The sequence below is a fragment of the Chionomys nivalis genome, chromosome X (assembly GCF_950005125.1).
Source record: "Chionomys nivalis chromosome X, mChiNiv1.1, whole genome shotgun sequence".
Classification (NCBI taxonomy): Eukaryota; Metazoa; Chordata; class Mammalia; order Rodentia; family Cricetidae; genus Chionomys; species Chionomys nivalis.
In genome coordinates, this window is record NC_080112.1 from 124,927,622 (window position 1) to 124,951,026 (window position 23,405).

Here is a 23,405-nt window from a genome sequence, read left to right on the forward strand (position 1 = left end):
AGGCCATTCTCCTTCTGGTCCAGTCCCTCAAGACTCAACTCTGTATATCTGCTCATGAGTATATTTATTCCCTTGAGACCAACACCAAATAAACACAACTCCAAACCTGCAGTAGATAACAATTTTTGGGTGGCAGGCTGTATTCAGTGTTGATCAAGTCAAGTCTGACTCATCCTGTATATGCAGCAGAGCACCTGCTAGGCATGCCCTAGAGTTCCACTGGGGTTGAGTCAGAGTTGGAGGAGATGCCAGTCTAGCCCTGAAGGCACCAATACTAGGGAAGATGTGACATGTAAATAGGCACATCATAGAATAGAGCAAATACTGAGGCCAGCCAAAGAAAGACACTTCACTCAGGTGCCGAGTCTTGACAGGAGGAATCTGCATCACAGCCTAGAAGGGGCATGTGCCTATGAACATTATGTGAGTGAGTGGGAACTGAGGCAGAGAGAAAGAATAATCTGAGTTGGGAGATAGTGTTGCTAGGGAAGCAGATGGACGACAAGCCAAAATGGAACCAAGAGTTCCCTGCATGTTGTTTTATGATTTCTGAAACCTGATTCTTTTTTAATTCCGACTAGGGACTTGCAGAGGACAGGTTTTTAGGGGCCCCAACATCAGTCAGATGGTTTTTCTGCTGCCATCAGTCATAGAAAAAAATAATTGTAGAAGTTAGGTGACACCCTAAAGCTGAGGTCTCCAGAATAGTATGTATAAGACATCAGAGCCTGAACAGTTGCTTTTGGTGAGCTTAAGATAGGAAGAGCTCAATGTGTAAAGGACATGCTTGCTTTTAAGGAGTTCATACAAAAAGGAATGTAAAGCATCCAATTTATAGTTTTTATGGTCACTACATTTTAAAATGATGGTATTTTTCAGTACATAAAGAATAAAATGTTTCAGTATAGTGAGTTAAGTAAAATATGTCTTTGCAATTAGTTGAACCTACTTTTTAAAAATTAAGTGTGTGGCTTTCACTGTGTTACAGTACTGCCCTAGGGAAATAATTTTACCAACTAGGCTGAATTTTGCTTTTATTTCACCTTAGTTTTTATATCATTACAGCCAGGGGAACAAGACATTTTTATGTCATCTGCGGAATGTGAGCTTGATGGACTTACTGAGAAATTCTTTTCCTTGCTCCTGCTGGGTGACTGTGACTGGATTGGTTGGGCCTTCTCTGGGTGTGGTTTCCTCTGGGTGGTACACTGGCAGGTTGGTCTGAGGTCAACTTGCTTTTAAACTATGTTCCACTCATACAATATTATGCTGCTAAATCAGAATAATAATGACATTCTTCTAGTATTTACAGGAAAAAATAATACAGAAGGAAAATAAATCTTTAAGGAGTATAGAAAAAGTTTCAGAAACCTTGATATGGGCTTCTTTCTGTCTTTCTGCTTCATCAAGTACACACCCTCCCCCCCCCCAAAAAAAAGGAAGAAACTGAGGTAGAATTGAGTAATTTATCCAGGCTCCACAGCATTACTATATAGTTTTTCACCTTTCATTTTTTAAAAAGTTACCATTGTCTATGCCTGTGAGTCAATAAAATATGTATTGAGGGACCTTACATTCAGCCACGTGTTAGTTGATGGCATATCCCAGATCTTCTCACTTCCATCATACTCGTGCCTGAACACGTTTGAGAATCAGTTGAATAGGATAGCTGTGGGAGCTTGTCTGGGAAGTTTGGACTTTTTTCTAAATGCCTTCTCTACTGATTTGTCTTAGGACAATTTATTCTTTGCTGGAGGATAGAACGTCTTGTCAAGATCTTGTCTCTAGATTGTCTTCTCTTGGTACTTCCTTTCTTATGGACAGACATGCATTTAGGAAGCCGTGTAATGTGTCTGAAGTTGGCTTAGTCAGTAGCGAATCAGAAAAAAAGGATACAGGAAGTCTTCACTGATATTTTACCTGGCTTTGGTAGCCTTTTTTTCCCCCACTATGGAACACATCAACCTAAAAACAGAGATGTCCAAAGAAGAACTCATCCTGGTCGCTTGAGTCCCACTTTTCTTATCATCTGCCGCTCCCCACCCCCAAGGTTTGTTTTCCTGAAATCAGTTGAGATGGTTCATCATACAACTCCCAACCAAGAAAAATGAGTCCCAAGGAATAGCATCCCTTCATTCAAGAAATTCATGGACTAATAGGGAATATTGAAAAGTGAGAAGCATTGGCCATGATAGAAATATAAAAAGTGATGTTTCTTAGTCTTCTAATTTCAGTTGCTTAATGAAATAGATGTTTCTTGCTCGTGTTAGCTCAGTATGAATGGTGAAGGGGTTTCTAAACCTGTGATCCTCATCTAGGCTTCTTCCATGGTGTAACTCACCAATCTTTTGGACATTTTCTGCTATCTACCTACTCCTTTACTTTTGGCCAACAGAAAAGGGAAGAGAGATGGCATGGGGATTATGCCAAAAACTTATGTTGCAGGCCCAGAATACATGAATTGCCCTCACATTTCTTTGATTAAAGCCCAACCACATAGCCCAACCCAGGCAAAAGAGACTGGGAAGTGTGGTTTTTCTATGTTCTCAAGAAATACATATCATGGTTTGGTTTCTTTCCTATTATTTTGAGTAACAAGTACTAAGATACACACAGCCTTTAAATATTAGCTCAGTTATTGGAGCAGTACCATTTTCTTTGTATTGTTTTTTGAGGCAGGGTTTCTCTGTGTAACAGACCTAGCTGTCCTGGAACTAGCTCTTGTAGACCAGGCTGTCCTTGAGCTCACAGAAATCTGTCTGCTTGCCTCCCGAGTCCTGGCATTGAAGGCATGCACCATCACCACCCAGCCAGACAGTACCTTTTTAATGACTGTTGAAAAAAGCACTTGACACACTTCCCAATGGGATTTTGTGACATGAGGATTTTTTAATGACAAATTATTACCTTTACCTTTTTATTTTTTTACTTTTTAATTGATTTTTATTGAGTTCTACATTTTTCTCTGCTCCCATCCCTGCCTCTCCCCTCCCCGTCAACCCTCTCCCAAGGTCGCCATGCTCCCAATTTACTCAGGAGATCTTGTCTTTTTCTACTTCCCATGTAGATTAGATCTATGTATGTCTCTCTTAGTGCCCTCATTGTTGTCTAGGTTACTGCTGCTGGATTGTTGCACTGGGGAAATCTGTGTTCTACAGAACATGTATGGCTTTGCAGGTAGGGGTGCAGCAAACATACATACCTGATGGGAAGTACTTGTGGGTGGGGTATGATATAGAGTAGTATCACAGCTTTTTTGTATTAAAAATTTCCATCTCCTCCCCTCCTCCCCCTTCCCTCCCCTCCCCCCACTCCTCCCAGGTCCAGGAAGGTGAGCATCCAAACAGACTAGGCTCCCACAAAGCCCATAATGCAGTAGAATCAAAAACCAGTGCCATTGTCCTTGGCTTCTCAGTCAGCCTCCACCGTCAGCCACATTCAGAGAGTCTGGTTTGATCACATGCTCCATCAGTCCCAGTCCAACTGGCCTTGGTGATCTCCCATTAGATCAGTCCCATTGTCTCAGTGGGTGGACGCACCCCTCGTGGTCCTGACTTCCTTGCTCATGTTCTCCCTCCTTCTGCACCTCATTTGGACCTTGGGAGCTCAGTCCAGTGCTCCAATGTGGGTCTCTGTCTCTATCTCCATCCATCGTCAGATGAAGGTTCTTCTTATTTAGCTTCTCTGGGATCACGAATTATCACAGCTTCTTTCCACCAAAGCAGTGAAATAGATCTGATGATGGGCCTTTTGTTTGTCAGAAGCCATTTAGACTGGGGGTCTCTTGAAAATGTGCTAGTGAAATATTTGTGCAGAGGAGCATGCTGCATCCAATTATCTGTTCTCATTTGTTTTTACTGGGTTATTGCCACTTATGAAAAGCTGTGCACAATTCTTTACCCTGAGGGAAGATCCAGGAGCCATTTGCTCTTCAGATTAGTCCATTAGTTTATTCATGTACCCTGATAGTTTTGTGTTAGTGACAATGAAAAGATTAACTGTTTACTTTTAAAAATTCTTATTGTCAAGAAGATTTCATCTTTTTATGGAGGATTCACAATTTTCATTTAGGAATGAGCAGATCTAAGGATCTGTAGCTGACTGGGACCCTCACATTTCATTAAGGCCTTGCATGTCAGTTGCAATGGTTAGACTGAATTCTGAGTAATATTACTCCTCACCTTAAATTCTAGACTTGGAACTTGATAATAAGTGCCAATTCTATTTTTATTCATATTCTCAATAAACATTTGAGTTGAAAACATGCATTTAAACGAGTATTACAAATGGCTTTTCAGAACTAACATGTCAGGTTTGTGCCATGGTACCTGCTATATAAAACTGATAGACGGGGATGGCAAGATGCCTTAGCAGGTCCCACCAAGTCTGAACAACTAAGCTTGATCTGCCAAGTCCTATACAGTGAAAGGGGAGAACTCATATAAACTGTCCTCTGACCTCCATGCATTCTTTGTGGCACATGGATGCTCATATACATATGTGCACAAACACACAATAAATAAATGTAATAAAAATTGATAGACATTCAAAGAATTTTTTTAAAGATTTATTTATTTATTATGTATACAGTATTCTTGGTATTCTGTCTGCATGAGAGGGCACCAGATCTCATTACAGATGGTTGTGAGCCACCATGCGGTTGCTGGGAATTGAACTCAGGACCTGCTCTTAACCTCTGAGCCATCTCTCCAGCCCCTCAAAGAATCTTTCTAAAGAAGCATTGCAGCTTCCTTTTGGGGACAAACAATGTCCCCAGAAATTTGCTGCTTGCTGCTGAATGAGAACCTTGGCTCTGGAGTATAAATGTTATGCCACCAAAACTTGGAGAAAAACTAGAACAGCACACACAGTTGAATTCACCACATAAGTAACCACAAACAGACTGTGTCCAAGTTCCGGTGGACTTCGAAATATACTGGGAGCCAGGCATTTTAGAAAAGGTGAAGGAAGTCATTATAATTTCTTGGGGATTGGTTTGGCACTGAAATTGAGATTAATGGTGTCCTCTCTGAATAGCGTATTAAAAACAAGCATGCGTTGGAAATATAAAGATGACTTTGTTCCAGGAGACTGGAAAGTGTAGTTCAAGGGCAAGGGATTATTCTCTGGCCTCCTGATAACAAAAATGTGTACAGAATCAGTGCTTTGCTCTCTACCCCCACTTCCTGCTACTGGCCTCTACTTTTCTATAATTTGATATGATTAGTGTGGAATAGGCTCGTCCCTTGAGCCCAGCCTGGCTGGAAAGGAGAGTGTAGGCTTCTAGGCTTACTTCCTCAGGCCCTGCTGCATTCTCAGTTGCTGCCTTATAATGGGCATAGCAATGGCTGTGAAGATGTCCATGTCCTAATACCTGTAACCTGTGAGTGTATTGTTTTATGTGCCCAAAGGGACTTTACAAATGTGACTCAGTGAGAGAGATTTTGATGGGGTGGTTTTCCTGGTGGGTCCCATTTCATAGCAAAGTTCCTTGTTAATGGGAAAGAAAAGCAGAAAAGAGAGTGGGCCATCCCAGCAATGATTCTTTGAAATTAGGAGTAGGGGGAGCACAAACTACAGCTGCAGGAGCTGGAAAAGGCAAGGCAGCAGCTCCCCCCACTAGATATGTTCATTCTGTGCTTTTGTAGACTACATGTGGCTGAAGACATCTATGAATGCAGCCCAATGCAAGATGATAAACTTAGGACATTATGAGACTTTCATGGTTTATTTATTCACTCTTGTAATTTAATTACATTGTTTAAGAGCTTGAACTTGGTAGATGACAATTGCAATATCAAAAGGCTGGACATGCTCTCAAGACTTCAAAAGTAAAGCAGACCTGTGTAACCATGTTAGGTATCTTCAAACCTCTGAGAATGGTCAGAGAACAATGGGCCAACCAGCTGAGACTGCAGCCTTCTAAACTGTGAGAGAAGAAACGTGTGACTGAAACAACCATGTTGGTTGTAACAAAAAAGAAAGCAACCCAGTCTGAAGCAAGTGCTGGTGAAGTGAGATGACCGGAAGGGGACTAAGTGCCTGCTGGTCTCCAAGCTGCTGCCAAAGAGGCCACAGTCAGCCAACATGACCCCATGAGGTTCATCTGGTTATCCTCAGTGTAAATATTAAGAAACACGGGCTAGGGATATAGCTGAGTAGTAGTGTACTTGCCTTTTACTGGCAGGTTTTAGGTTGTAAGTTCAGTAGCTCAGTAGAAGGGGGGAGGGTTAGGAAATTGAGGCTCAGGGCAAAATGGAGTGACTCATTCAAGGTTTAATTCATGACAGTACACAGTCCTTTCTGAACTGGCACTTAGACAGCCGAACAGGATGTGGCAGACAAAGCAAAAAAAATCAAAGTCTAGGTTTCCACCGCTCTCTCAGTTCATACTGCTCTACTCTTTAAGAATGCCCGGCAGAACATAGTCTCTCTCACTTAGTAGAGATCAAGAAGTAGGATTTGCTCAGGGAAGAATCTGCGATGGCAAGATCTCTGAGTGGTGGCTCAGTACAAAGAAAGTGGCTCCTTTGTTTTTAGTTTCTAGTATATTCTGAAATTTCCACATTCTGAAATGTTGTTCAGCTCGTGCCACTGTTGGACCTTCTTGCCTGTTCCCTCAGGGTAAAGCATGCTCAGGCCAGATGGACTTATTCTGAGCTCTGGAGAACATGTATTAAAAATATCTCCAGAGGGTGGTGAAAGACTTTACCTCTTTGGCTGGTGAGAACCTAAAGTGATGGCTAAGCTCTTTGGTGATATATAACAAGTGTTTAATAAAAGTGCTTGCCCATTATTTATCATAAACAGCACACCATTGGGATATGCTTTAATAGTTAACTGTAAAAGCCTGGTAAATAAATTGTGGTCTGCTGCATAGAATGAAAGATTCCAGATATTGGAAAGTAATGTTAAGAGAGCTGAAAGACATAAATATTCAACTTAAAAAAATCAGTTTATGAAATTGTATGTAGTATGATATTATTTGTGTGAAAAGTAAGAAAAATAGGGAAGTGGAGCAAGGTAATATGTGAATCTAGGACTTCTGAATCATGAGTGATTTTGTTCCTGATCTTTAGATTTTACTATCTGGTTTTGTGTACTGAATTTAAGATATAGGGTAGAAAAACTTCCTAAAGTCCAATATTACCCCACCATTTAGATAGACCATGTTTTATCTGTTCATTCGTTGACGCCTGTTAGTTATTTCCATCTTTGTGCTATTAAAAATAAGTTTTTATCTGGACTGTGTTGGTACACACCTTTAATCCCAGGCATAGTCAGAGAAATCTTTTTGACTTCAAGGCCAGTCTTGTCTACAGAGTGAGTTGCAGGACAGCCTGGGCTGCTAAATAGAGAAATCCTATCTCAAACAATTAGAAAGTAAAAAGGAAGAAAGAGAATGAATTGTTAAAAAATTAAATAAAAACGATAAGATATTTGTATGTAGTATGTGTTCATGACTATGTCTATGAATAGATTTTCTAAACTATCTATAGTGGAAATGAAAGCATCCCCTTGTCTGCGTGAGAACTGTGGGTGGAGTAGGTGGGAATAATCTAGCATCCTGTTTTGGGGGTGGTGAAAGTTGAAGAGACTGGACAGGCTCTCTGTCAGCAAAGATGGAACCTTGGGAAACAGTATGCTGTCTGCTTGACTTGATCCTTTCTTCCTCCCCTTCTCAGACAAGCTGACTCCTATTTGATGTCCTTTGCCTGTTCATGGCCATACCCAGACACCAGCAATTGCCCTGCTTGGTAGTTTAATAGGAGGCTTTTAACTTTTTTCAGTGGGAATAAAAGCTCTTCAAAGTTAAAGCCTTAAACATGCTTTTGTAAGAAGACAAAATTGAATTGCTTATTTATTTGCTCAGAGAGTATTATCTAATCTTTTTCCATAGATTAGAAAGGATTCCAAGACCAGAGCTGACAAACTGCCCAAACCAGCTAATCTACTGGCCTTGCTGATTCCAGAATGTTCTACTTGGGGCCCGCCTGAGTGCCTCCCTTGCTAGCAAACCCACTTATCTCCATTTTAAACATTCGGATCTGCCTGACTTGGGGAGGTGGGTGGGAGTGGTGAAAAACACAGAAAGCCAGCATGATTTTACTTCTGTTCAAAGGGCATGTGGGGGACTCCTACCAGGGTTGGCTGAAACACAGCACAGAAACTAACCTTAGAACAAAAGTTCTTTTTCTTTTTAGTTTTGCCTTTTTTGTTGTTAGTTTATTTGTTTAATGCTCTTTTATTTTCTGAGGTTATAATGTAATTACATCATTTCCCCCTTCCTTTTCCTTTCTCTGAACTCCCCATTTGCCACCTCCCTTTACTCTCGAATTTGTTACTGTTTGTGGTTGTTGTTAGTGGTGGTGGTGGTGGTGGTGATGTGTGTGTGTGTGTGAATGTGTGTCGTTCATTCTTGAAAATAAAAATACAGCCTATTCAGTCAATGTAATGTTACTTGTATGTATATGTTTTCAGGGTTGATCATTTGGTATTGCATAACCAATTGGTGTGCTCTTGGTTCATTTTTCAGGCAGGGCCTTATTATGTAGTACAGCCTGGCCTCAAACAAATTTGTGATCTTCTTGCCTCAGTCTCTCATGTACAGAGAATATGGCCATGTGCCACCATGCTTTACTTTGTTCTCCCCTTCATTGAGTCATTCAGAATCATGTCAATTACTTTTATTGGTTAACGTGTTTCATAGAAAAAATGTAGGAAATGGGTAAGAGTTGTAAAAAAATGAAATGTACTTTTCTATACATTATTATTTTATATAATTTTAATTGTATGCCCAGCATTTGTACCAGTAAACGTAAATATAATGAAAATTAATAACATTTTCAAAGTAGAAATATTCCCCTTAGAGATAATGTAATCACAGTATTAGAAGTCCTATCTCCTTGGTTGTATTAAAAAACAGCTTTTGTAGTAAAAAAATTAAGTATAGCCGGGCGATGGTGGCGCACGCCTTTAATCCCAGCACTCGGGAGGCAGAGGCAGGCGGATCTCTGTGAGTTCAAGACCAGCCTGGTCTACAGAGCTAGTTCCAGGACAGGCTCCAAAGCCACAGAGAAACCCTGTCTCGAAAAACAAAACAAAACAAAAAAAAAAATTAAGTATAAATGAACAAAGTCAAAGACAAATAAAACTAGGCATAAATAAACTCTTGATACTCTTCATGGATGTCCATCACGGGATAGTACTGGCACATAGGAAGGAGTGTCTTGGACAAACTGAGACATTTAGACCTTTTGTTTTGTTTTGTTTTTCAACAAAGGGTTCATTTGGGTCTCTTTTTTTAAAACTTGTGTTTTGTTTTTTGTTATTTTGATGTCTTCAGATTTGGTGTTTTGAAGTTTGCTCTTTTTAATTTCTATGTCTTGTTTCCCTTGCTGATAAGCCATGCTGTTTCTTTCTGGTTCTTATTCTACTTTTTCCTTCCCTGCTTCCATTTGGTATGTAAGTATGGAAAAAGTGGAAGACTTCATGGCCTTGCGGGAGGTTGGAAGGAAGGATCTCCAGTCCAGGAGAAGTGAAAAGGATGTAAATAAGTCAACTTGTGCCTTATCTTCTTCACGTAGTCTTTGACCTATTTCTAACTTTTTTGTTCCGTTCCATATAATCTCTCCTCTTCATTTTGGATTCGGCTGAGTCCGTATGTTATTTAAAAGTTTAGCCTTTCCACATACTGAGCAATTTCCATTTTTCTTTTAATTGCATAAAGTTCATACAAGGTATCTGCTAGCATTAACAGTTTCATTTTTCCATCTTAATATTTTGATAAAATAACACAATCACAACAGATTTTTAAATGAAATATTAGCCAAGTTGCTGTACACCTTTTGGCTTCTCCTTCTGGTTCACATTGCCTTGTGCTGAGAAGTGTTTCTGTGCATCTTTCTACACACAATAGCTTAAAAACCATATAGGAAGATGTTTTAAAAAATTGCACACATGTTACCAGGCATACCTGAAAACACCTGAATTCTCTAACCTGAACTTTTTCCATGAGAAGGTATGCATCTTGGGCTCATTGGGAAATACAAGAAAAGGAATCTGACTGTGAAGGGTGGCCTAGCATTTGGAGTAATTTATATGAAAAGGACTGATTTTTCTGGGACTGGAGACATGGATATTATTGTACCTGAGATTCTCAGTGAGGATAGGAAGGACTCTCTCAGGGGAAAACAAATGTGTCTTGGGCTGCCTGCTGGTTTCAAAGGCCACCTTCCTTTACAAGATTTTTGCTTGGCTCTGACTGAATGAGGAGGCTAAACAGTTAACCATATGCCTATGGAAGATGTACAGAAATGCAGTAAATATGGCTCTGAGTCCTGTTTCATTCCTACTGGGCCCAATGGGGCAAAAACGGAAGTTGCTTCCAAGGCAAAAGGGGTTTGGGAGTTGGACAAATCCTTGCTAATGATTTATGAGGGGAGAAGCTGACCTTTTCAGGGCACTAATGGGAGAGTAGCTTTAATCATGGGTCTGGGAAAGACTGAGGACAAGGTGGTAGACTGGAATGTGAATGGTTTTTGCAGGGGTGGGTGGGTAGGAAGGAATCAGTCAGACAGGCTCTACCTGGAATAGAAGTTGTGTTTGTATAGCGATTGAAGTAAAAAAGAGCTAAATGCTTTGTATGGGCTTGTTTTGGGTAGGACTATAACAGCAGGCCAGGTCCTGGAAAACTCAATGCTGTGTACTTTTATTTGTGTGTATGTGTTGAGAATGGAACTCATGTAAGAGAAACACTCTATTGCTAAACTGTACCTGGAGCCCAGTAGTGTGCATTTTTGTACAGAGTCACTACATTTGAGGGAGAGTCTGTGTCTTTATGCCAAGTGAGATTTGATAGTTGGCAAGACAAGAGATCATGACATTTGTTCAGGATGGAAACTGATATCTTGCTTTTGGTGCTGGGTGTTTCCCAATCAAATCTAAGGTCTGTCACAGGTGGTTCTCAATCTCATCCTAACAAGTCAGGAAACATGTTGTTTAGCCAACAACAGCCAAAATAACCTTTTCAAATCCCAGACAGTGCCCTACAGCAATATCCTCATCAGACACGTGATCAAACATTCTGAAGCTGTATAACTCATGTGACATGATATATTTATTCCTCATGTAGTGTTAGCCACAAACACCTTTTTGGCAGAAAAACATCATTTTGATGTTTGTACAGTAAAGACATGATGAAGTAACATAGACATCTTTGGAATGTGGTTAGTGGTTTTTCTTGAAGCCAATGGTCTGGGAAAATGTGGTTGGTGCTATGGCTTTTGAGACCACCTTTAAGAACTTCATCACTTTTCTGTGGTTGAAGAGGCCTTGCTGTTGACATTAACTGAACTCCAAGAAGTGTGACTCCTCTTTGGCTTGCATTGAAAACAAGCATGTATGATTGTAAGAATTAATGTTTGACATAGAAAGGAAGTGGAATCAGGAAACATGCCAAAATGAAATTTATCAAAACGGCCGAAGTACCACTCAGTTTCCTCCAGGAGCAAAGAGTATGGAATTGTTATTTGAATAACTTGATTTTCTTTATAAAAAAACCAAAAAGGTAGGATCTTATAATTTTCCCAACAATTCTGAAGTCTAAAGTAAGTGGATTAGGCTCAGCCATGGTGTAGAGGTATGTTTCCCACTTGCATATGTTGATTAAATCATATCCTATGTGTAAATAATCTTAGGATTTATCTCTCTTTGTGTATGGTTCTCTAGGCTTAAATATGAATATTTACTATGTTGGGATGGCAGTGATATACTCAGGATTCAATTTGCGTTAAGGTAGAACTATTTTTCCTATGATCTGTTCCCATCGTTCACAAAATTCTGCCACTGCTGGTTTAACATGGAAGTATACCATCACACTGTTCCCCCTGGAAGTGAATCCTGTTTCAGATATGTGTTGTGGAATAGAACAGGGAAGTGTGCAATAGGTTGGACACTTACTGTGCTTATTCTTCCTCCTCATTCTCTTCCTCTTTAATGTACCATGTTTGGGAGGCTGTCCACAGACTATTTTATCTTTTATATATTTCTATTTTAGTATTGGCCATAGCTTCTTGAAATCACATGTTTAAAATGAAGATTAAAAGAACATTGAAATCCGTGTTGTTCTGATAGTGTTTTACCAACTTTTCAACCATCCTAGAAGAGATAGCTTTGTTGTCCAACCAGTTTTGGGAAATCTCACGGGATTGGCTACAGTTTCAATGTCTTCAGTTTTCTGCAGCCAGGGACTTGAACAGAAGAAGTGGGAGGATTGAGCTTGTGAAATTTAGATTGTCAGATTCCCATGCATGCCAGTCAGTGTGCATTTATAGAGACAACCAAAGAGATAGCTGCCCAGACTCAGACAATTATAGGTGTGTCCTGTTTTATACAACAGCTGCTGCCTCAAACCGGCTTGTCAATCAACATGATCGTGAGAGTGGGGGAAGGGAAGAGACTCTGATTAAAGAAATCCATGGTACACCCTTTACTTTCTCTATCTCCTGGTAAGCCGAGGATCTCTTAATCAGATTTTCTTTAAGGAGATGTTTGTAGGCATTGTTATTTGGCTGTATTTCTCTAGGAAAAGAAAAAAGGACCCTTTGAAATCTTTGATCCCTACTGTACAAGGAATGCAGAAAGTATTCATTCACAAGGCATATCACTATATTGTTAGATTTTCCTGGCTTTTTACTTTTGTGCAGTGGTTGATGTTTGATTCGTTAATGGGTAGAATGACAATATTGCAAGTACCTTGTACATAGACCTAAGGCAGAGTTCATGTGTATTGTGTGGAACTGAAAGTTGTGAGGGAGGACATTTGTCAGGGAGTGAGAACAGAGCCTGGTTCTCTCCTATTCTGGAAGAGTTACATTCCATTGCCATGGCCTCATTAATCACACTGTGTGGAAGATGACGCTTGTCTTACTTGTTTGGTTGGTCATCGTCAATATCTGTTTTCACTGGTGTTTAAAGTGTGCTTTGCAACAGTATGCTTTTAGTGGTGTGTGTACTTACATTATTATTGATTGTTACTTAAGCAAATCTAGTAAATTAATTTTCAACCAAGTAGTTGGGGCAAAAGCTGTCGATTAGATAATATGAATTATAATTCCATATGAAACAATAATTTAGATCAGCAAAATTATTCACATCTGACTTGACTTTGAAATTTGTTTTCACAATTTTGTTTTTCAGGATAACAAAGCCACTAACCTTTGCTGATTGTGTTGGAGATGAACTTCCTTTAGGATGGGAAACTGTATATGATAAACAAATTGGAATTTATTACATGGACCACATAAATAGTAAGTACAGTACCACATTTTCATTGCTATACGTGAGTTTTCTCTTTTCCTTGTTTTGTTTTTCCGGTTTTTACATATAATCTCAAAAATGATAAACCCTTGCTTTGTGAAGCAAAATGATTATGGTGCCCAATGAAATATTAAGGTTTTGTAATATGGTATACTAAGTTTTCTCTAGCTGAATTCTAAATACACAAAGTAGGCATATAGTTGTACCTCAATTCTGGTTTTACTGTTTCCTATAAGGAACAGATTTCCAAGGCATCCAGGAAACAGGAAAACTTCTCATGCTGATTGCAAAGTAGAACTTAGAAGATCTTAGAAGTTGACATGATTGTCCTTCCCTGATAGACAATGTCTGGAGACATTTCTTATAGCCAGGCCTGGGAGAGGTGCTGTTGGCATGTTGTGGGTGGAAACTAGGGCTGCGTCTCAACATCCTATATTGCTCAGGATGACTGCACCATACAGAATGAACGTACTCCAAATGTGAGTAGAGCTGAGATGTAGAAACCCACAATCAGAGGCTGTACCTCATTCAATCTGGTCTTTGCTCTTGGTGTTCTGCATCTTCATCAGCCTTTTTTGACCAATACTCAATTATTAAAGGTTCCATTTCTGACTCTCTTTGCACTTTAATTCTAGCTTCTATCAGTACTTTTGTCATTGTTATTTTGCCATGGGCCATGTAGCTTGGCTTTGCCTTGACTTGCTTTGTGTACTTCAGCTTATTATGTATTGGTCTGAAGATCCATGTTGTTCATTACCTTAGTAACTTTGAAAGTATTTCCCATGCTGGGCTTGTGGGGCTGACTTCTTGGGTCTGAATCTTTGTGTCTTAGATTTCGGAGCAGTGGAGCTTTCCCATGTGGGTCTCAGCCTCGAGTAGTGCAGCTGTTTCAAAGTCTAGTCAGTGATGATTAGAGAAGGGGAATAAGTACTGTCCTAGCCCTGTTACCCTTCTAGGCAGTTATCTAAGTGTCAGGAAGCTTTAAGGTGGATATATCACATACTGGAAAAGGTCAGAAGGGAAGCTTAGAGACAAGTTGAAGATAGCCCTTCCACTGGCCCTTAGCATGCTCAGCATCTCATGACTGTGTGTGTTCAGAGGAAGGTGGCCATCTAGGGTTGTCTTCCCAACTAAGGTCTCCAGGGAAGCTTTGAATATATAACACCATCTTGCACTCCGCGTTCCCTGGTTTTGGTACTGTAGCTGTGTTACTAGGCTTCCCCTTTTCAGGGCCAGGTGATATGGATGTTGATGCTTACCAGATGGCAAAGGCAGTGGATATATATAACTTTCCTGGGAAGGCTGCTTGCTGCTGTGGGTCCAGGACCCCTTCTTGCCAGTCTTCTCTCATAAACTTAGCAGTCCCCTTCTCTGGTATCCCCTGCTTGCCGTTGTTGCTTTCCTACTCACAAACTATTCACAACAAACATTTCTAAAGTTCCTCTCTACTTCCTATTGTGTTCTAGCCCTGGAAACACAGGGGAGTGAGACAAGTTATCAACTCTTAAGGGTTTACTACTCTCGAAAGTGGACATGCATCTTAAGAGCAAGAGACAAAGAACTTTCTTCCATCTACCATAAAAGCGTAGCCCACCACATGAGAAACAGTAGGTGGTGACAACAGTTGTAGTGGCGTGCCCCCTCCTTCCCTACAGACCTTTAGAGAATTCAATTGTAAAACTCTTTAAATGTGAGGTACCAATATTAAAATTGGAACTGTGTAGGTTTATGGTGAAGTGAGGGACAAAAAGATCCTAGACTGGCAGCTTGTAAGGTTCCCAAGACCCTCAGGGACACTGGAATAGTGTGAATAATGCTGTTCACCTGGCTGGTTGCAGTGGGTCTTACAGCTGAATAAACATAAGTAACATCTGGGCAGTTATTAAAAAAGCCCTGCCCATGTCCCACGTTAGGCCAACTGTATCTGGAACTCTGACACTGGGACAGGACTCTGACTTCTTGTATTTTGCATTTTTATTTCCCTATTTGAAATAGAGAAGGCTTGGAGAACTTTCTAAGAGTCTGCAGTGACAGTGGTGACTGAATAGGGGCAAGTAGGTGGGGAGAGTGTTTCCAAGGAGGTCTTAGTTTGGAATAGTCTCTCTCTCACCCTCTTTCCTTCCCTCCCTCCCTGCTACCATCCCTCCTTCTGTGTGGATGTGTGTGTATGCACGTATGTAAATGACATTTAATGTACCTTTTTAGCTCTGTAAAGTAAAATTCATAGATCATAAAGGAAAATATTTAAAAGTAAACAGTCCCATCCTCCTCTGTCGAGTTGTAAAACACTCTCATTTGACCCAAAGGAAACCCACCTCCTTAAGCAGTCATCCTGCATTCACCTCCGTCTCTTTCTTCCCCCTATCAGTCTGGTTTTTTGTCCCTTCCGCTTTGCCTATTCTAGACATTTCATATCAATGGGCTCAAACACTATGAGCCCTATTGGTTCTGGCTTCCTTCAATTAGCATTGTGCTTCTGAGACTCCTCCATACTGGAGGCTCTCCATGCTATTTCAGCATATCCTTATGACCCCTGGCATGTTGTGGGAGGGAGAACTCAGAGTGAGAATTCTTTGAAGATAGGAGTTAGGTTGATTCCTATTGTGGCTAAGCTGGTGAAGCTAGTTGATACTACTTATGGTGGAAAGGAAAGCCTAGAATGAAGCAATGTGTGCTGTGCATTTTTCTGACATGGTCTTGCTTTGGAGAGTGAAAGGCCTTTGTGTGAGAATGAGTTGTGCTCTGAAGACTAGCTTAGAGTTACTTAGATCTGTGTAGGAGTTGAAGTCAGGAAGCAGATGAGAATCACAGGCTGGAACTCAAGAGAAAGATTGGAACTGGAGATATATCTGGGCTCTTCCCAGGCCTGCAGAGTGAGAAGGCAGAAGTGGGAAATGTCACAATTTCAACTGTCAAGAGATAGAAAGGTCAAGATAGAATAAGAAGAGGAGAGGAACAAGCTCAGTTAGGGACAGCAGTGTGTATATTACCCCACATTAAAGAGGTCTGGAAGAATAATGCTATAAATACCCTATATAGTTCTAAGCTCATTTAGGTTCATCTTCTCCAATGTGTATTTTCTTGTATTATCTTTCCTTTCATCTCTGTAGCATTTTCTTTTCTGAGCTTTTGATACCGTAGTAGAAGGTGGGCCATTCTTCAGAAAGGTTCATGGTGTAGAACCTTCCATATTGTGCAACGTTGTAATTAATTAATTGAGTAGTCACGTAAAATGCTTGTCACTCAACTTGCAGATGTCACCTTGAACTCACTTGTTTGTGATTTTGCCCTTTTCATTTCAGAGCTTACCCAGATTGAAGATCCGAGGGAGCAGTGGAGGCGAGAACAAGAACGGATGCTAAAGGAGTATTTAGTTGTAGCCCAGGAGGCTCTCAATGCGAAGAAAGAAATCTACCAGATCAAGCAACAGCGATTTGAGCTAGCGCAGGAAGAATATCAACAGCTGCACAAATTGTGTGAGGATGATGGCCGCTCATATACCAGCTGTGAGTTGACTTGTTTCCTTCAATGAATATGTTTCTTTAAAGCCACTCTCTTTGCTCAGTTCTCTGAACCATAGTCAGCTTTATTTGGGCGAGACAGCTTTGTAAAGTCTCAGTCACATACTATTAGACAATCCATATTTATTAAGATGTCTATGTTGTATACAGATTCTAGAGTATGGTGACTAACAAAGAAAGATCAGGTGTGAATGGTGTAGAGTAAGCAGTTTAAGGCAGTGATGTGAAACAATCTCCTATTTCGTGATTGTCAGATTTCACTTGGAGGGTTCCACTTAGAGATGGCTACAGTTAACACTGCTTGACTGAAATGATCTCTTGAAAAAGTTGCAGATGGCTCCATAAGTACTGAATGGGGAGATCCAGGAGTCTGCAGATATGTCAATCTCCTGTCTGTGTAAAGGCTGTTCCTAGGCTTTAGACATCATTAGGCTTTAGACTTGTTGGGCAGAACATTGAAGGAGGAAAAACCCAGTCTAATCCAGGTTTCTCTGATCCTTAAATAAGAGGCTCTCCTCTATTAGTCTCAAAAGGAACCTTGGTTAGTTTAAAGACGGCCAGCGATGGGCTTTCATTTTACAAACACTTAGCAGGCATCTAAGTGTTGAAGGAGCCAGGTTCAGTTTCAAAAGACTGAGCCTTTTGTAACATGATCAGTCACTATTTGAACATGCTTGACCCTTCCCAAAAGAATTGCCTATACAGGTATACCTAGCCACCATTGTTCTCGGTGCCAATAATCTTGGAGAGAACATATAAACTTGGTAGTACTAGGTTTTGTTTTTATCAATAAAATCTAGTTGAGACATGGGAGTGGAGAAAATGACTAATGGCACTGCTTTATTACTAGGTATTTGATGTTGGTAATGGAGCTTTGACCACTAAAGATAGAATCTTAACTTTTTTTCTGTGTTGTAATTCAAAATGGAATTAAGGCCAAATGGTCATATGTTTTGTGCTCTTTTTTATTGCAACTACTTCTGAAGGTGCAAAGCTTAGAAGCTAAGGACTTTGGGGAAGGGTTTGCTTCTGAAGCAGGAATTAAAGATATTTCCATTGCTATGTTTCTTGAGGGAATAGAGGCAACTCAGGTATAATGATGTGTTGTTTCCAAGTCATCTTATCTTTTGCTCATAAGATACTGGTTCATCCATGTTTATTTTTTAAACTTTCCAGCAGAAAGTGATAGGTCAACTCAGCACTGAGCTATAGAAGCTTCCTTTTCTCTACACTTTTCTTTTAAGGCCGTGCTCTAATTTTGGTAGCAGAGCAATACTGGCTTCATAGAATGCATTGACAAATATTGCCTCTGCTCCTCGAAAGAGTTAATGAGGATTTGATATCTACACTGCCATAACTTCACCAAAAAAAGTCCTGGAGCGTGAAGTTCTTTGTGGAAACTTCTCAATTAGATAAAAGCCTATGTTTGTGATTCTTCTAGAGTCAGTTTTTGTAATTGTGTGTTTCTAAGAGTTTATTTACTGCATCTAGTTCCGAAATCTGCATTTCTTTTAATGTTTGTAGACTATGAGATGGTGGTCTCTTCCTTCATTCTTGCTATTAATATTTTATGTCTTATTTTCCTCTTTTTTGGTTTGTGCATATGTGTGTGAGCCAAGTGCAGATGCACATGGGAGCCATAGTTCAATTATCAGCTGTCTTCCTCAATTGGTCTCTACAATATTTTTTTTGAGACAGGGTCTTTCGCTGAATCTAGGGCTCCCCGATCAGGTTAGACTAGCTGGCTAGTCTACCATGTTGGTCCTAGAAATCCAATTCAAGTGCTTGGGCTTGGCAACAAGTGCCCCACCTACTAATCTATCTTGCTACCCCTTTCTCTTTTTAATTTTTTTTAAAAACTGAACTGTAGGTTAGTGATTTAAAACTTTCTTAATATTTACATAATTTTTTAAAATATAAATTTTTCTCCCTCAAAATTTAGTATGCTGTTTTTCCTTTTATTTTTTATGTGCTTCAGAATAATTTCTTAATTTTTTTATGAATTAAATTTGACTCATGGGTTCTTTAGAAGTAAATTGCTGGACTTTAAAAAGATGCACAGTTGCTGCTGATTTATTGCTATTGATCTATTGCTGATCTACTTTGCTATTTGTTACTACTAATCTATTGCTCCCAGAAACTATACTAGGTAAGATTTCATTCTTTTGAGATATTTTTATGGCCTAGCATGTATGGCTATCCTAGTATCAGAAGGTTACAGACTTAGAGCCTCAAAGTCACACCAAACTGAAACATTGGCTTATAACTGGGTCTGAGGTCATATAGTTAACAATTCCTAACCTTCGAGACAACTACATGGCAGAAATAAGGTTAATTAAATTAATTAGGATTAGCATTTTTGTAGCTAAAGAAGAGGCAAATATTGGCAGGGTTTTGTTGTTATGATTCACCTTAATACTATGGTTTTTCCCAGAAACCCTTATGTGCTTTATCTATTGCATGTTTTGGTTAGGTTTCCAAGAAAGAATCTCAATTCCGAATTTAGAAGAAGGGACTAGATATAATGGAGAGATGACTCAGTAGTTAAAGAGTACTTGTTCTTGCAGAGGACCTGGGTTTGGTTCCCAGCATCTACATGATGGTTCACAACTCCAGTTCCAGGGGGTCCAAAGCCCTATTTTAACCTCTGTGAGCAAAAATCACATGAGATACACAGACATACATGTGAGCAGAGCAAAACACTTGTACACATAAAATAAAATCAATAAATCTAAAACCAAATTTTGTTTTAAAAAGAAAGAGAAGGAATACGTGTCAGAAAAACTTGAATGAGGCAGGGCATTGCTGCCCATACCTTTAGTCCCTGCAGGTGTCTCTCTGTGAGTTTGAGGCCAGCCTGGTCTACAGAATGAGTTCCAGGACAGCCAGGGCTGTTAGAAAGAGAAACCCCTCTTGAAAAACCAAATTCAAAAAGAAAGAAGAAAAACTTGAACAATCTTTCTTACCAGTGACTGGAAAAGTAAAACTGAGTCAAGGGAAGGTATGGGCCGTGACTTAGAAACTACCAATTTAGTTTGGTTTGAGCATGGAGCCTCAGCAGTGTATGACCTTGAAAATACAAATATCCCTAAAGTACTCACTTTGGGGAGGAGTGAGTTTGGGGGGAGCAATGTGGTGCTGAGCCTATGGAGCAAGATTATTCACTACTTAATGTCCCATGGAGTTGAGACACTGACAAGATTATTTTTTATATTTCCATGGGCTTTTCAGTCCCTTGATATTTGGGCAAATAAGGAATTATATTCAATTATATTTCTTCCTCAGTTAGAAAGACTTAAGATACTGTCTTTGAAGGGACCTCTGTGTCTTCAGTAGAGGTAGCTGATGACTCGGTGGTGTAGTGATGTGTTCAACAGGTTCCATCGCCTGACCTGCTAGAAGTAACCTTCTAGACCCAGTGTCTTCTCCAGGAGTAGGCTATCTTGAAGACCAGAGTTGGGCCTGCCTGTTTTCAGGAAAAGGCTGAAGATGCCAATGGAGCTTCCTGGGGCCTATCAACTCACCAGGGGAAAAGTCAGCTATGAATGGAATCTAGGAGTTAATCCAAGTGGTTTATCAAGTGGCTGCTGTCCCTAGGGTTTCCACCAGGCGTTTTCAGTGTTCTGTTTAACCTGAGCTACTGATTACAATGAGGAAAACCCTGCTAGTCATGACTCAACTGAATTCTTTCTAGCCACAGGGTAAAGTTCAGTATAGTGATCCTGTTGGCTTAAATGCCTGTGCTCTAACAGATGGTTTATAGGCAACACTAGAGGGCCTGGAACCGTGTTTAGGAGCTGCTTCTGGCTGACTCCATAGCACACCTGGCTCCAATCAGCCACATGGGATGTCTCTATATTCCAGCTAATCAATTCAAGCAAGGAGGTAGCTAGCTATTTCTTTGCTGTGGTACTGGGAACTGAGTGCTATCTATCTAGATTTGCTTTTTATTATTTACTTCCTCCATTGATAATAACTTGAAATGAAAGAAAAACAGTATTCAGTAAGCTAATATTTCTTGTATGTTAGTATGATTGCCATTGATAATCACATGCTGTGATCTTCTTTGTTTTCTCAAAAAAAAAGTGAATATGAGGCTGGGGAGATAGTTTTAGTCATTAAAATGCTTGCCTTGTAACCATGAGGACCTGAGTTCAATCTCCAGAACCCATGCAAAAAAGCTGGGTATCATGCCACATACTTGTAATCCTAGCACTGAGGAGGGTAGAGACAGGTGGATTCCCAAAGGACCACTGATCAGTCAGCCTATCCTACTTGGCAGTTTTAAGTCAGTGAGAGAGCTTGTCTCAAAAAATAATGTGGTACCTAAGAAACAAAATCTGAGCCTATCTTTGATCTCCACTACACTTGTGCTCTGGCACAGGTATGAACAAGCAGATTTATACACAAGCAAATACTCCCCCCCCACACACACACAGAGGAGAAGCGGGAGAGAGAATGAGAAACAATATCATTTGGACTAAATTATTTCTTTAAGGTAATGTACCCGGGAGATGATTGGACTTAGATTGGAACCCAGATGTGTTTGTGACATTCAGTTCTCTGTACTCTTTCTTAGACAAGGAAAAGGCATATCAGAAGTGCTGATTGCAATTTTGAAACACACTCAGCCCTCCTCCATTTCCAAGTTATCTGAAAATAATGACTGACTATAAATTAATAAGGTGTCTAAAAATTATGCAAAATACATGTGGTAACTACAAGTGAGAGTACTTTCTATTTCTTGACTTTCTTGTGGACCACATTGGATCAATAAATCATCCGTTCATTTTTTGCGCAGACATTTAGTACCTGCTGTTGGTATGAACTAAATTCTGGGGACACAATTTATCCCTAATGGCTGATTGTCAGAACAATGAAGTAACTTAGAAACAAACTAAAACAGCCATATCTAATGCTGGAACAGAAGGATGTCGAGAGGATTGGAGGACTGGAAGTGCATTTTGCCCACACTCTTCACACATTTACCCCTGAGTTATAGAATCACTACAATGAAATTCCATTCACTGAAGGAAAATTTTGTGCCAATGCTGGGCCATCTGGTATCTAATAGTATCTGAACCTTGTTCCTGACTAAAACAAATTCAGATTCTCTGCTGTATTAGGGAAAACATGTCTCCAGGAACAGAGATCACAACCCTCCTTCATGTCTATGAGCACCTGAACTCACTGCCTAGTGTACAGTCCTATTTTATGCTTTGTAGACCACTCGAGATGAAACAGTTCTACACTGGACACACCCCTACTTTTTCCTACAGCTCCATTTTGCAGAATTCTCTTGTACATTTTTCATTGCAACATGTTCTTCTGTTTGCCTTCCTTTTACTGATTAATGCATTCTTTATCTCAGCAATTTTTTTTCTGTAGTTACTCCCTCATTCTTGTGAAACTCTAGCCTCTGCATGAATTTAGATGAACTATGTGACCATTTGCAGGAGCCTTTGGAAAACAATTCTTGTCTGTGGTAGAACTGTAGTCTAAGCCACAGGTCTGCAAACTATGCTAGGCCTGCAGGCTGAATTCTATCCATGAAGGTGTTTGTGAAAACATCTTCTGGGAACTGAGCCATGACCATTTACTCACTTATTGTCTATGGCAGTTACAACAGTGAATCAAGTATTTGAGACAGGCTGTATGGCCCAGAGAACTGAGAAAACATATTTAATATTTGTCTCTTTATGGGAAAAGTTTCTCAACCTCAGTCTACACCAGTTGTCAACCATGGGGACAAGTCTCCTGGAGGGCCTTTATCAACTGCTACTGCCTGTTAAGTAGCTGTGGATGGAGTTGGACATTTTTATTGTTTGTTCCTTTACAGTCTCTCAGGTAATTCTTGAGTTGAGGTCTGGTGACCTAGATTGCCTGTGACTTGTCCCATCTAGCAGCAGGAATGTAACTTTATTATCATGGTTCCAAGAATGAGCTGAGCTGCCCCAAGTGTCTCTGGGTGCCTGGGAAAGAGGCGGCCTTATCTCCGGTGAGAACGTGCTGACTCATCCTGGATTCTTTGGTCAGGTGGTGGCAAAGCTTGACCTTATCAGCCATCAGTGCTGCCAACATTCTTTCTGAGGCTCCAAGCCTATCCCACTCAGACTATCTTCCATCGGCACTCTGCTAAAGGTTTTCTCATCTGCTTGTCTGGCTTAGGATGAGGGCTTTAGGCAATCCTGTCATCCTTTTGTTTCCCTTCCCACAGGCAGGTTGGAGCAGGCCAGAGAAAAATAGATCACACAGCATTTTTCTCACATGTTAGTCAGCAAGCCTCAATTTAGAAGGCTACAGAAGGGCAAGCATGTTTACTGAGAGTTACTCACCAGGATCTCAAGTCCTAGTTGTGATTCCTCCTGTGAATAATGGCGTAGTGCAGGTCAAGTCACCACAACCCCAGGATTTTCCTGTATATAAGAGGAAAAATATTATCGTTTTCCCTGCTTGACAAAGATTTTGTGAAAATAGGCAACATGCATGTGAAAGGCACTCTATGATAATAAGGCATACTTTGACTTGTTGTGGTCTAGCTAAAACTATAACATTATTATTATA

At 40.2% G+C, this 23,405-nt stretch overlaps 1 protein-coding gene across 2 annotated transcripts in view; it reads left to right on the forward strand.

Annotated features, from left to right (window-relative positions):
- Positions 1–23,405, forward strand: part of Wwc3 (WWC family member 3) — a 109,971-nt gene that overhangs the window by 30,481 nt on the left and 56,085 nt on the right. For both annotated transcript variants that reach the window (XM_057759384.1, XM_057759385.1), the window contains exons 2-3: positions 13,201–13,310; positions 16,623–16,826. In XM_057759384.1, the coding sequence (XP_057615367.1) occupies positions 13,201–13,310; positions 16,623–16,826 (314 nt within the window). The remainder of the gene's footprint in view (positions 1–13,200; positions 13,311–16,622; positions 16,827–23,405) is intronic.